Source organism: Microcaecilia unicolor, chromosome 1 (genome assembly GCF_901765095.1).
Source record: "Microcaecilia unicolor chromosome 1, aMicUni1.1, whole genome shotgun sequence".
Taxonomy (NCBI): Eukaryota; Metazoa; Chordata; class Amphibia; order Gymnophiona; family Siphonopidae; genus Microcaecilia; species Microcaecilia unicolor.
This window is the reverse complement of record NC_044031.1, coordinates 66,339,813-66,355,145: the sequence shown is the minus strand read 5'-3', so window position 1 is coordinate 66,355,145 and position 15,333 is coordinate 66,339,813. Positions and strand designations below refer to the sequence as shown.

General features: G+C 44.8%; 1 protein-coding gene across 2 annotated transcripts in view; it reads left to right on the top strand.

Moving 5' to 3' along the window:
* Positions 1-8,418: 8,418 nt before the first annotated feature.
* Positions 8,419-15,333, top strand: part of WDR48 (WD repeat domain 48) — a 148,073-nt gene continuing 141,158 nt past the window's right edge. For both annotated transcript variants that reach the window (XM_030198107.1, XM_030198115.1), the window contains exon 1: positions 8,419-8,516. In XM_030198107.1, the coding sequence (XP_030053967.1) occupies positions 8,469-8,516 (48 nt within the window). In that variant the 5' untranslated portion in view covers positions 8,419-8,468. The remainder of the gene's footprint in view (positions 8,517-15,333) is intronic.

Sequence of the window (15,333 nt, the reverse complement as noted above, 5' to 3'; positions counted from 1 at the left end):
TTTTTTAGTCAAAGAAGAAATATCCTGTTGAACCTGTGCTTTATTTAATACAGATTCCTGTTTCAATGTCTCAAACGCGTTTGTTAGCAAATCCAGTTTACTCACTATTGACGTTGTCTCCTGGGCAGTTTGTGAGACCATAGATGTTAAGGACTGAATCGCGGACCAAATAGATTCCAGTGTTGGCGCCGGTGGAGTTACAACTTCTCCCTTGCTGTTACCTCCCGCTTCCCTGGGGGTGTCACCGCCGACCGGAGAACCTGGAGCAACGACTTCCGTGTGCTCCTGGGTCTCCAAACACGCCCAGGCTACAGCGGGGCACGGCGGAGGATTCACTTCCGGCGAGGACAACGATGTTTCCAAACCCTGTGGGCTAGATGCTCCTTCACCTGCCCATACTGCGGGTATACTCTCGCCGGTCAAACGTAGAATTTTTCTGTTTCTGTTTTTCCTAAACAAGATGTAATGCTTGTGTTATGTTTAAAAAATTTTTTTATAAATAAATAAATAAAAAAAGAACAGTGTGATGCATAGTCGGCATATGAGTGTTGTGTCAATGATTTTGCATGCCAAGATTTCAATCGCTGAGGATATGTGTTTAGCGACAGACTTAATGGTAAAAGTGGATTTGTATATTATTGCTACTCCCCCTCCTTTCTTTTTGTTTCTGTTTATATACATTGTTTTGTATCCTGGTGAGCATAGGTCCAGCAGTATTGGTCATCTTCTAGGTGTAGCCATGTTTCTGTTATGAATAGTAATCCTAGCTTTTCCATTTCAATCCATTCTCTCAGTAGGGCTGTCTTGTTTACTGCCAATCGTGTATTTATATTGGTATGGTATCTTGGTGTATGTATCGTATCTGATTTTGTTGTGTTTGATCATCTGTAGTTGTCTGTGCAGTCTGTCTGTTTTTAGATTGTGATCTTCTTGTGTGTTGTTTTGGTTGGTCTTTTTGTTGTTGGTTGTTGGTTTTGTCTCTATTTTGTTGTGTGGGTTATATTTTGGTTCTTCCATTTGATGGTGGGGTCTTCATTTGTCACTGATGCTAATGGGGATTTTGTTCCATTCATTAGGTGATGCCACTAGTATCCCGGTTATCCATATTATTATCAAGTAATATGAAGCCCGTGTTCTTAGGTTTGCCATTCTAAGCTGCGTTTAGGCACAGGGAACTGCCTGTCGGAAGTCCTCATGCAGATCCTATTTAGGTTTAGGTACCTTCTTGTTATTCTCCTATAGGGTGTTTAGGTGCAGAGTCCTTTTGGGGACCCTGCCCTACCTGGAATTTTGGTGCAGTGTCCTCATGGGGACCCTCTAGTTATTCACATCAACTGCACATACATGTCAGCTGGCAGTTATTATCTAGGCCATAGGGTACAATTATCGGTACTAAAGGTATATTCACACCTTTGGGAAATACAGATATCTGCATACTCTCACATACAGCCGCCTACATATATCAGCATAGAGTGTTTACTTAGGAACTGTATAATACATACTCACTCATGCCTATATAGAAAATTTTAAAGATCCTCCCAAACATTTACAGGTCCTCCAGAACCTTTACAGGCATCCACATTCAGATTTCACAGATGGAAAGCAATAAGGTTATTGAGGGGAAGAAAATTAGCAAAGGCAATTGAAATAAAATAACATCAATCCTGAGCCTGGTGAAAGTCTCTCCTGCCTGTGAAACAATCTGAGACAGGGTCTGAACCAAGGGAGAGTCCCAAGATCATGCACTGTTCTGAAACAGGTGTGTTGAGGGGCAGCCATACTCCTGCAGGACGGCACTTTAAGACAGACCATTAGCATCTCAAAAAGCAGAGAAGTACTCCTTGCAAAAATTGATTAGCCAACTCAGTGTCCATCTATCTTCAGCTCCTTGTTGAATGTAAGCTGCTATGAATTATGTGATAGCTTTGGTGATAGTTTAGCCACAGACTGTGAGATCGGGAGTGATTTGATCTGAAGGACACATCAGTCAGCTCATGGGAGAAATGTCGTGTTTGCTAGTAATCCCTTTCTGCAGCACTGTGTCAGTTATCCAAAGGACTCGTCAGTCAGCTAAAGGAAGAAACGCCATGTTTGCTAGTAATCCCTTTCTGCAGCACTGTGTCGGTTATGGGAGTGAAACCGCTCTTTTCTGAGGCATTGAGGGTCCACTGCTGGCAGTTCTGTTGCCTGAGACTCCGCTGCGGTCCGTGGAACAGGTCTCGCTGGCGGTCCACCGCTGTTCCAGAACGATTTTCACTGCGGTTCCTTGGACTCGCTGCCTGCCTGTGATCGTCTCACAGATATCCTGCGACTCTCAGTCTCTTTCCTACCTTTGTTGTCGACTTCTCCGCTGGAGCACCCAACAGTCTGAACCAGACCCATCCTTACAGCAGTGCTCAATACATTCTGCTATTTCTGCTCAGTGTGGCTGGACAGACCGGGAGGTTTGTGGGCCTCTCCACCTCTGGAGTTCATCATGGAGTGGTCGTCTTGTGGTGGTTTCTCCTGGCACTAGGCATCTTGCTCCACAGTAGGATCGCTGGCTGCGCCGGCCTCCACATGGTTGCCTGTCCAGGTCCAGCGCCGGGCTCCGGCTGAGGTATCGGCTTTCGGCTCAGTCCAAGAGTCAGCCGATGTTCAAGGCACTCAGCTGCAATCCCTTTCCCTGGGCCAGCCTGCCTGTGACGAACCTCAGAGGTGCTGGGGTGCTGTTGTTGGCTTGGTCTGCGCTGTTGATTCGATGGGCTTGCAGGTGGGAGATGCCTCTGTTTCTGGCCCTTTGCCAACAGCCTGGATCACCCTGCGGCTTGGCAAGCTGGCTCTGATTTTTGTGGTCCGGTGCTTCAGTTTGTCTCAGTTTGGGAGCCCCGGGCTTGGTCTTTTGGCGCTGGATTGGATCAGGTGCCAGCAAAACCCAGGCTTGGGTTCGAGAAGCATGAGGGATGATGACCACCTAGTCGGCCGCCATTTCTTGTAAACTACTTAGTTATTAGATGCTATATATTTGTTACATTTGTATCCCACATTTTCCCACCTATTTGCATTTAAAATAAATAAATATTTACAGCTACACCTGTCCTTTAGCCATCCCTTTGGACTAGTAATAATCCAAGGCTGCTCCTTACATCTCTGATCACAATCCTTATCTCCTTCAGGCACAGACCCTTCAAGCTGTCCTCCTTCCAGCGTTGCATTTCTCAGAGCTGCATCCCAGCCTTGAACAGGCTAACCCTGCTCTGGTTCTTGCTCCTGGGTTGGGTTCCCCTTACCCGCCCGGAGTACCGCACTCCTTCTTAGCTGCCACTGTTAGGACAACTACTCCTTTATTCTGCCTGTCCAGGACCCTCCTCTCCTCTAAGGGTCCCAGTGGGAGTACAGACAACCAAAGATCCTGTGTTCACCTCTGCAATCCCTTTTACCAACTCTAACTCCTCCCCAACTATCAATCATTGCTTAGAAGCACTTTTCCCCTCAAGTTATCCCAGAACCCATCCCTTTGGGCTGGATTATCACACCTTTCATGCTTCATACCCCAGTGACTCTGGAGAGTTTCACATATCAAACCTTAATAATCTCCATTATAATAGAGGATTATATATACTAAATATTTATTTGACCAGGAGACAAGGTTGCATTCTCAAGCTGCAGTACAAGGATGTACCTTGGTGTTAGGTTCCACCTATAACCTTGAGTATGATTCTCCTTTTCCTTATTTCCTCAAAAGATAGAGGTAGTCACCTTTGCCTTGGTGCACCAGCTCCATTTTTGCTATATTCTTTTCTCTTTCTCTCTTAAAGGAGAAAGAGGAGAACACTGGGGTCAGGCTTGGAGAGGAGAGAAAATTGGTGCCCCCTACCCACCCACAAGCATACATATATCTGACCTCACCTCCCTTTGTTCTCCTATGTGAAGTAAACTGCACCTAAGCCTGACATACAGCATTTTTGAACTAGCAGTTTAAGGTATCATATTAGCAGATCATGCAGTTTCTGGGCAACATGGAGACTGTAGGAACACATGAATTAAAACATATGCCATTCAGCATAATTCATGTTTTCTCCAGTCTTCACTTTCAGGAATCACAGCAGGAGCAGTACAATCTTTACCTTCTGAAAGGTTAATAACAGACTCATAATTTGCCCAACAGGACTGACCCAGTCCTGAGTTTACCCTACCAGACAGGATTAAAGCATAGGCAAAGTAGGCAGCTGTCTGGGCCCCATGTGTTGAGGAGGGGCCTTCTAAGATCTACTAGTTTGGTGGCCTAGTGGTTAGGGTGGTGGACTTTGGTCCTGAGGAACTGAGTTTGATTCCTACTTCAGGCACAGGCAGCTCCTTGTGACTCTGGGCAAGTCACTTAACCCCCCATTGCCCCATGTAAGCTGCATTGAGCCTGCCATGAGTGGGAAAGCATGGAGTACAAATGTAACTAAAATAAATAAATCTTTACCTTGGTAAGTTGGATGCTGGCTAAAAGCAGAGCTGGAGGGGAGAGTCCAGAGCCACCCCTGCCCACAGAGCTCAGTCCATTCTCTGTTCTTTGTTTAATCAGCCATCAGTGAGCAGAACTCCTTCCTCCTCTGCAGTGCTGTAGCAAGGGCTAATGGCACCCGGGGCGGGTCACCGCTGCGCACCCCCCCCCCCCCGGGTGCAGCATGGCGTGACCCCCCCCCCTCTGCGGTGCAACCCCCCCCCCCCCCGGACTGCATTCTTACCTGTGGGAGGGCCGATCCGCCCCGAGTGCACGTCACTTGGAGCTGCGTCGGCCCTGCTGGTTCCCTGCTCTCTCTGCCCTGGAACAGGAAGTAACCTGTTCCGGGGCAGAGAGAGCAGGGAACCAGCGGGACTGGCACCCCCCGAGTGTGTGCACCCGGGGCAGACCGCCCCTCCCTTCCTACGCCACTGCTCCTCTGTTGGTTTTCCTCTGCAGTCATAACCAAGTAAAAAAACAAGGGGGTGTCATTTGCTGGAGTTTTAAAATATATTATAGTTTTTTTTTGTTACATTTGTACCCCATGCTTTCCCACTCATGGCAGGCTCAATGTGGCTTACATGGGGCAATGGAGGGTTAAGTGATTTACCCAGAGTCACAAGGAGCTGCCTGTGCCAGGAATTGAACTCAGTTCCTCAGGACCAAAGTCCACCACCCTAACCACTAGGCCACTCCTCCACTCCAAGTGGGGGTGGCAACTTGTTTACCTAGAGTTCCCCCAGAATAAGTCCTGGTATGCAGGGGAGTAAATAGTGATAGTAACATAGTAATGACAATAAATAAAGACCTGTATGATCCATCCAGTCTGCCCTACAAGGCAGCCAGTTATACCTGCCAATTTGTGCTAGTTCTCTTTCTCTCTAAGCTCTGCTTAAAGTGCGAAGGTCTTTAATTTTTGCTTTGAATTCATTCTCTTTCTACATGTAACCCTGGTCTTGCCAATCCAAGAAGACAGGAGGAGCCTCCACGGAAAATCAAAGCAAAACAGCAAAAGTAGAGGCTGACAAATGCGCAAACCAATAGGGCGATAATATCAAAAACCAGTTTATTCAGAATATTCATATCAAGGTCCCCACACAGTCCGTGTTTCGGCGCCAAAGCGCCTGCCTCAGGGGTCACAATCAACTTTCTCTGAGAAGAAGCTGATAGGCTTGAATAATTCCTTTATGTATGCAAGTTAATCCACAGAGAGAACAAAAGAACAGCCAATCGATCAGCAAACACCATGTGACAAGAGGTCTTGCCACACACAGTTTGGGAACCAGCTAGCTTGTCGCGGGTCAGTGGCACCCGAAACCAGGGCCACAAAGAAATGATCTCCATTCACCAAAAGCTCTGCAGCTTTTCTAATCACACAATCTGAGCTGGGCACAGGCCGGGCCCAGATAAAAATCTGGAAGGCTGTAGGGTTTTGATCTGGGTCTTTATTTCTCTTCATTCTCTCGTCCTTCCTTTACCAGTCTGGGAGTAAATAAGTTCCATTCTCAGAGCGTTATGTAAAAAATAAAAAAATAAAAAAAATTTAACTGAAGATTCTGCAACAGGCAGTTCAAATCCTTTTTTGCAACAGTCAATTTATAATCCAATTTGATATCCAATAACAATAAATCCAGAGCCAGACTCAGGGATATGGTGTAAATCCTTCAGTTCAATTGTAAATCCCTAAAGTATGTACATATTTACAGCCATCCTTTCTGGGTGAAACAACCTAAGGCTGTGCCTGCAGCAAGCAGATCTTCCTCTGGACCAGAGCTCCCTGTCAAAGTTGTCATGTCTGCGGTAAAACCATGGAATTGGGCAGTTTTCCATGAGCCCCCGCGGGAAAAATTCAAAAGTCGTGGGTAGCGTGTGTTTGGGAGCGGGAGGTCTTCTCGCAAGGGCCCGTGGGTTGGTGGATTTTTCCCCTTGTCATCTTATTGGTCTAGGATGATACGGGAGGTGGGATCTAGCCGCTTTAAAAGCTTTGCGTTGCCCCACCGACGGCGTAGTTAGTGGACTCAGTGACTCTGGATCAAGTAAAGAGGTGATGTCGTGCACTCATGTGTTGGCTTGGCTCTGGTAGTGGGTCCCTGCCTGATGATCTGTTCTCTGTGTCAGAGAGCAGTTCATCAGGAGGGGGACCCGCAGCCACAAACCAGAAAGGAGGCAGAAGGCAGTGTGCAGCAGCACAGCAGTGTCAGCCAGAGTCTGAGTGAGTCAGGGGTCCAGGAGCAAAGAGACAAGGACCCAACGAGGATGACACATCATCATGGGGAAGGGATCCCGAGGTAGTAGCGTCCCATCCCCTCCCCAAATATACCTCAGTACTTCCTGGTAGTCTAGTGGGGCAGGCAGGAAAGACCCCACTCTTTCCTGCCCACTGCTGATGTGCTGCTCACTCCCGCTTGCTTTGTCTTTAAAATGGCTGCCAGCCAGTGCTGATGACCAAGACTTCCACGGAAGTCTCAGCAGCCATTTTAAAAACAAAGCGGGAGGGAGCAGATCAGCAGTAGCAGCGTAGTGAGAAGGAAAGAGTGGAGATCTTTCCTACTTGCCCCACTAGACCACCAGGAAGTAGTGAGGTATATTCAGGGAGGGCAGGCTAGAGCAAAGAGATTGTATGAAAACAGGAGACAGGATGAGGTCAAAAGGTTGAAGCCAATTTGGGTAGTGTCTGTTTTCCTCCCCCTGCTCAGCTGTCATTCTGCATACACTCAAAACAAAGCAAACAAACCTAAGAGCTGCTGCATCCAAGTTGTTGCTCTTTATTGTTGGTAGCATTTTTAATATCACTTATATTTTCAGACATGCCAGTTTGTGCAGCAAACAGATGTACACAGAGGAAGTATAATAACAGAATAACTTTTCATAGGTAGAGTGTTGATTTGTTATAAATGATAATCAGTGTGTCATTTGGAGGGGCTGATTATTGGGGTACTGTAGCATGTGTTATATTCATGCAGAGATTTGTTTTTCTCCTGGTAAAGAGGCACTAAAATAGACATCATGCTATGAAAATCGGGTGCTCAACATTCAGTTTCTTGCTATTTATTTATGACATGCAGATTATGATTATGCTGCTGATTACATTAGCAATATATAGTGATATTTTTAGGCTAGAAAATTTTTTGCCATCGGCATTGTTCCATGCCTGACTACACTCTCCCTAAAGGTGTATCTCTCCAGGCTACCACCTTCGGCTACAGTTTCTTTCCTGATACTGCTACCTGCCTGCCTGGGATCCCCTACTGCCCACCAGGTGCACTCCTCTATCTCACCGTTAATGCTTGGACTGGGAGAATACACCCTCTTTGGTCCACCTTAGTTTCTTGAGTCCAAAGACCTCATGCAAACCCCCAAAACATCATTTATTAACTGTGCTCACCTACAACAACCAGAAACATTTCCCTCAGCAACTTACCCAGGAACCCACCCCATTGGGCTGGATCCTTTTACCACCCACAACCTCAGAACCCTCCCCTCAGTAACTCCACAGAGTTCTGTCGTGTTCTTTAGTAATCCCCATTTACATAAGGATCATCTGTGTTTATCCTACGCCTTTTTGAATTCCATCGTTTTTTCCCTGTCACCCTCGTCATGAAAAAGCCTTTCTTGAGGTTACCCTAAGCGAATCAACCTTTCCGGGCAAATCTGAGCCAGGCAGCCGGTACCCTTAGCCTTCTACTCTCCTTACAAATCCCTGAACTTGGACTAGTAAAATAGCTAGTATGCATTTCTGTAGCTAGCATTGAACGCCTTTTCTCCCGCGCTCTTTTCCGAGTCCTCCTCCTGACCCCTCCTTGCCAGGGCTCCACCCACTACACGGACACACTGACTCGCAATATACACGCTCCGCCCCTCTGGCCCACATCCTGCCCACCTCCGAGCTCGCGCAGAGCCGTTGAGCCAGGCAGAAGGCGAGTGAAAGGGAAAGGCGGGGAATGTATCCGGTCGGTTCGGCCTCCTCGGAAATGACGACAGAGTGTCAACATGTAAGATGGCGGCCCATCACAGGCAGAATACAGCCGGACGCAGGAAAGTACAGGTGAATACCGATACCGCGAACTAGTTGTCACAAGGTATGGGAGGCAGCTGCTGCCGTCTCCCTTTCCCCGCTGTGTGTGCTGGTGTTTGCCAGTTGGTGGGTAGTGAGAGAAGGAATGCTGCTCACAATCCGGGCTCCTGGTGGGATCTCTAGCCACGACTTAATATGTGTGTCCAGGGCTAGGTTGGTGGATTCGTGACGAAGACATTCTCTAGAGATGCCACCCTTTTCGTCTGTGTGCTCTCCCTTGCAAGTTTCAGATGCCCTTGAACCTACAGCTTTGTCAGCTTATCCTACTTTTGAGAATCTACCTAATGAATTTGAATCAAAACACTAAGGTGTTATAAAATTCGTGCTGATGATTTTTAGGTGGTTACTTAAAAAAAAAAAAGAAATAAAGTGCATGGTACAATATTAAATTGCAGACGCAGCATGTTCATGAAAGAAGGCTGCACATTAGGACTTAGAAAATCCTCAGATTTAACCCGATCAAAACGAATTCTCTTTCCTCTAAATGATTGCATCATTGTCGACCCCTCCCCAAATGACAGCATATACATTTTGCCGACTGCCCTTAGTTGCACATATATCTTTAGCCCCTTCTGAATACTATTGTCCCCCCCCCCCCCACCCCCAAAGCTCCAGAAGCGCAGCACAAGCAAGATGATTCAAAAATATCTCTTGTCCGTGATCATCGGGGCTCTCCAGAACGGTAATCTACTGGAGATTTTGAAGGTTTCTTTTAATGTGCATAAAAGGCTTTTACTGTGTAAAGTGAACTTTAATGCATAGACCCTTAGTGCCCACATTTCACTTAATTGTGGTGGGAAATTATATTTGTAGTGGTGTAATAGTGGCACTGATTTAATGGTTGAAGGAATTGATAGATTGAAAAATTCAAAATGTAATTAGTAAGTGACCACAATTTGTATGTACTGATTTAAGGATGCTAGAGCAACTGTAGCTCTGACTTTCCTGTATTATGGAAACCAGGAAATGTAATAATCTAGATTAGGCATTTAATTGTTGTTCATTCATATTGATTAAATTAATAATTTGGTGTGAGCAAAGTGTTTTCTAATAGTGATTGGTTAGTTTTACCCCAGGTGGTGACAGTAATTTATTGTTAGAGATAAAATTATATTTGTTTCAGGGCATAATATTTGGTATAACTTTTATAAATAATGAAACAACACAACTAGTATTAGCAACATAGTATTCCTTGAGATTAATTATTCTGTTCAGATTGCCCTGAAAAGATTACTTTGTTATGCATTATTCATGGTAATGTATCCTATGCTGTTTATTGTAAGCTACATTGAACTCATAACTTGTTTGGGATAATATGGGATATAAATGTCACAAACGTTTCAATTCCAAATTCATAAATGGACGGAGAGGTGTACAGAACAGTAGTAAATTTAAGTAATAGTGAGTAGAATTCATCACAGTATGATTGGAATAATATGAATCCAATAAATCAGAGTAAAAATGACACTATTCCTGAAACTTTAGTTCTGGAGGATCTAGCTCAAACCAGGATAGAGGCAGTCGGGATGAAAATTACCAAAATGATGCAGAATTTGCACCATATGCCAGAAACACTTAGTAAAAATGTGCCTGTAAACTTTCACCCACTTTCCTCTCTCAAGCCTAGTTCTGGATCCGTCCCTTTCATTCACTGTTAAAAACACATGTTCTACAAAAGGGCAATTTTTAACTCTGTTGTTACTTGGACAAATCCCTTTGAAAATTGCTCTTGTTAAAACCTAAATGTATGTACTTTGGGGGAGGAACTGTGAGAATATAGTAGATACTGAAAGCGTTAGAAGAAATTTATGGGGTTTTGTTAGAGAACAGCTGGTTCCCAAAACTGATCCTGGAGGTACCCCAGCCAGTCGGGTTTTATATCCACAATGAATAAAAGTAGTTTGATATGAAGGATATCATAAAAGCTGCATTTTGTGAAAAAGTGTATCTGCCAAAGCTTGACAAATCCCATTTGTTGGGTCACTATAGTGAGTTTCAGTTGACACCCAAGATTTATTTTTTGTATACTTGCATAGTAAATAACGGCAGATAAAGACCTGTACGGACCATCCAGTCTGCCCAACAAGATAAACTCATTTTACATGGTATATGTATACCCATGTCTGATTTGTCCTTGCCATTCTCAGGGCACAGACTGTAGAAGTTTGCTCAGCACTCTTCTTGTACTAAAAGTTCTGAAGCTAACATCGAAGACCCTTAAAATCAACACTCAAGCCCATCCATATCTATTCAGTCATGATCAGGCTGTAGACTGTAGAAGTCTGCCCAGCACCGGTTTTGCTTCCCAATTACCGGCATTGCCACCCAATCTCCGAAAAGATTCCGTGGATCCATTCCTTCTAAACAGGATTCCTATGCATGTTTGAATTCCATTGCCGTTTTCATCTCCACCTCCCACAGGAGGGCATTCCATGTATCCACCACCCTCTCAGTGAAAAAATACTTCCTGATATTACTTCTGAGTCTGCTCCAGTTTACGTCCTCTAGTTCTACCGCCTTCCCGTCTCCGGAAAAGGTTTGTTTGCGGATTAATACCTTTCAAATATTTGAACGTCTGTGTCATATCACCCCTGTTTCTTCTTTCCTCCAAGGTATACATGTTCAGGGCAGCAAGTCTCTCCTCGTACGTTTTGCAACACAAATCCCATACCATTTTTGTAGCTTTTCCTTGCACCTTTTCCAGTCTTTTTACATCTTTAGCAAGATATGGCCTCCAAAACTGAACACAATACTCCTAGTGGGGCCTCACCAACGGCTTGTAGAGGGGCATCAACACCTCCTTTCTTCTGCTGGTTATGCCCCTCTCTTCGCATCCTAGCATCCTTCTGGCCAAGCCTGTCTCCTTGTCGCATTGTTTCTTCACATCTAGATCCTCAGACACTGACACCCCAAGGTCTCTCTCCTGAGTCGAGCTTACTAATCTCTCCCCTCCTATTTGGTATCTCTCTCTTTTGGGTTTCTGCACCCCAAGTGCATCACTCCGCACTTCTTGGCGTTGAATTTTAACTCGCAACTCTATACTGGGTTGTCTGATGTTTCCGGTTTCTGTCTTTACTATTGTGCATGCATCTTAAAGAAACCTTATACCTTATAATCAGTCTTCGCTTTTATCTTTATATATCTTTTTCATATGCTGATTCTTATTTGTAATTATGTGTAGTGCTCAGTCTTAGTACATTACACCGGCCATGATTGGCTATTTGTAATAGCACCCACCGCACATCATTGCACTACCAACCCTCCCTCTCTACTTTCTTGTAGTTCAAACTCTTATCAAGTTTGCAAACATATAGTGTGCTACTTATCTTAGGGTTGTAAATTTTAACTGCCAGACCCTTGACCATTCATCTAACATTTGGAGATCCCTTCTCATTGTTTCTACTCCCTCTAGGGTATCCACTCTATTGTCATGCCATCCACAAAAAGGCAAACCTTTTCTTCCAACCCTTCAGCAATATCTCCCACAAATATATTAAACAGAATAGGCCCCAGCACCGACCCCTGAGGAACTCCACTGCTCACCTTCCTTTCCTCCGAGCGGATTCCATTTACCACCACCCTCTGCCACCTGTTGGTCAACCAGTTTCCTATCCAGTTCACCACTTTCGGTCCTAAGTTCAAACCTTTATTCACAAGTCTTCTGTAGGGGACCATATGAAAGGCTTTGCTGAAATCCAAGTAGATTACATCTAGTGCACGTCCTTCACCCAGTTCTTTGGTCACCCAGTCAAAGAAGTCAATAAGATTCGTTTGGCAGGATTTTCCTTTGGTAAAGCCATGTAGCCTTGGGTCCTGTAACCCGTTGGCTTCTAGAAAGTTAACTATCCTTTCTTTCAGCAGCGATTCCATTATTTTTCCTGCCACCGACATGAGACATACCGGTCTGTAGTTTCCCACTTCTTCCCTGTCTCCACTTTTGTGAAGAGAGACCATATCGGCTTGTCTCCAATCCCGTGGAACCTCTCCCATCTCTAAAGATCAGGTCCCGCCAGGACCTCTCTGATCTCCTTCAGTATCCTGAGATGTATCCCATCTGGCCCCTGGCTACCTACTACTCTGACTACTGCTATTGAAACTGTTTTATTATTTAGCACTATGCTGCTTAGAGAGCCCCAATGATGAAATCTGTAATGCTGTTCCGAACAGTGCTGGAAAATTAGCGCCAAATCAGCATGAAGGATTAAACCCCTCGTAATCCAGACTAATAGCATTCAAATTTATGTGCGTTATTAGTTTTGATCATCCTGTTCGCCCCCCAACTGCATTCAAGGGGCCACCCACTAACTGTCCATCCAACTGCTCCTTTGACACCCAGCAAGTTTTGCCTAGTGGTCTTCTTCCCCCCCTCCCAATCCCCTGGACACTAAAAAAAATTGTCCCTGCTAGCCCAGTAGGCAACCCTACCCCCACCGCCAGTGGCCTAGTGCCTCCAACCTCCCCTTGTACCTTGAGGAGGGAGAAGCACCTCCCTCCTCTTTCCAGCAGTGCATCCAAAATGGTGGCGCTCTGCTCAGTGCATCCTTACTTCCCTAGTAGTCACTGACTCCCTCCCACACCCCTAAAATGTAAAAGAAACATTATATACCAAAATTGAACCGAAAAGATAAATGCACAGAGCATAAAAACATCTTGCAAGTGGCCATTTTCAGGGGGAAAAAAAGATAGATGTTTTGCTGTTTTGAAAATGGCTACATTTGCTATTTGGATTTTGGATGTTTTGAGCAAAACGTCTCAAGTTAGACTTAGACGTTATATTGAAAATACCCCCCACATAACTTTATAAGTCTTTGTGCTTTAAAAATGAGCACCCTAGTCTTTTTGGAGAAATGGTCAGTTCAACTTCCATAACAGATGTAGTACCGAGATTCTTTTGTTGTCTGTTCTTGTTGCCCTTTTTTTAAGTCCCCCTAAAGTACCAAATCCTTTTGCTAATGTGTTTTTTTTTAATATATATCTCTGTTGCTTTCAACACTGTCAATTATGTTATTTTGTTACAGAAGTGCTCTTGCTGGAATTTGGTGCTGGTGTGTATAGCTGGTTTGAATCTTTCTTTAGAGTGTAAATGTAACAGATTAGAGTTGTTGGACAGATGTCTGAGTACCGTTGTGATATGGGATTCCTTAGGAATATGGTTTGTCTTTGGTACTCTTTTGTGTGATGTCTTTTCATTGAATATCCCCTGGTCTTTGTACTTTTTGAAAGAGTGAAAAATTGATACACTTTTACCCATTCTGCTCCACTCAGGATTTTGTAGACCTCAATCATATTTCCCTACAGCCATCTCTTTTTCCAAGCAACCTCTTTAGCCTTTCCTCATATGAGAGGAGTTTCATCCCCTTTATTATTTTGGTTGCTCTTTGAACCTTTTCTAATTCCACTGTAGTCTTTTTTGAGATACGATGACCAGAACTGAGTATTCAAAGTGAGGTTTCAATTTTTGTCCAGTCTGACCTGTTTTTGAATTTGATGTGTTTTTCCATTGGGTTTTTTTTTTTTTTTTTTGGTCATATTCTGTTAATTGTTTAGACAGTATTTTGCCTCCAAACAGGTGGCATTCCTCTTTTCTTTCTGATATTTTTTGTAAAACACGTTGATTTTCATTGTTTTATTTCACCATATCAAATTTAGTCATGTTCTGTTAAATTTTTAGACAGTTATTTTGCCTCCAAATAGGTGGCATTCCTCTTTCCTTTCCCATATTTATTGTAAAACACCTTGATTTGCCTTGCACAAAAAGTGGTATATTTAAATTAGAATATACTCGTGGGATCGTATGTTTATGTTTATCTTCTTTGCAGCATCTGTTGAGTGAAAATAAAAAGACTGTGCTTCCCCTTTTTACTACTGTTGGTACTTTTGAAATCTAGATTCCTCGTCATCAACAGCAGATGAATCCATTAACTGATGGGTTGTATCCGCCTACCAGCAGGTGGAGATAGAGAACACAAAGCACATGGTGTTGCTGGACGCCCAGCCCCTCTGCCTTCAGTATATCTGTCTCCCAGCAGGTGTGGACATCGCTTTCTCAGCTCCTGGATTTCTGCCTGGAGTGGCTCCTGTGCTTTGCCAGTAGAGCAGGGGGGTGTTGTGGTTGGTGGTGCCCACTTTAAAGACATACTTGGTTTTCCCGGTCCCTGCTTTACCCCATTCCCCCTCCTCTCGGAGTTCCTCTGTGGCTGCCTGCCTCTAACTTTCCTCACAGTAAAAAAAAAGAGAGAGGCTCGCTTTCTCAGTGTGGCAATTTCTGAGGCTTTCTCCAGAGCTCCTGGTTCGGTGCAGCTTGACTGAAGCTTGTTTGACTCGGTCTCCTGAGGTGAGAGTGGTGCCCAGCTCCTCCGGGGAGGTTCCCGCTGACAGCGCTCTGTGCGGGGTAAGTTTTGGCGTGAAGGCACCATTTTGTTTTCTGTATTTGATGGCTGCTGAAGGGATTAAGCGCTGCTCCCACTGTGGGAAACACAGATCAGCAGCGGTGCTTTGCAGCTCATGCTGCTTAGATGCAAATGCTGGCACGAGCATAGCGGGCGGTGAGTCTTCCCGCCTGACGGAGTTGGCAGCGGACGCCATCTTGGAGGCGCCACGTGACTTGACTATCACAGTTGCGGAGGGGTCTGAGTGCAGGGGGATGTCTCGTTTCGAGGTTTCTAGAGGAGCTATTGCCTCCGCTTCCTCCAATGTGAGGGCGGAGGTACAGGGTGAGTTTTTCTCCCCCAAATTTGTGCTGCTGATGCATAATGTTAAAAAGAGCACTGCCTGAGGCTCCTGACAA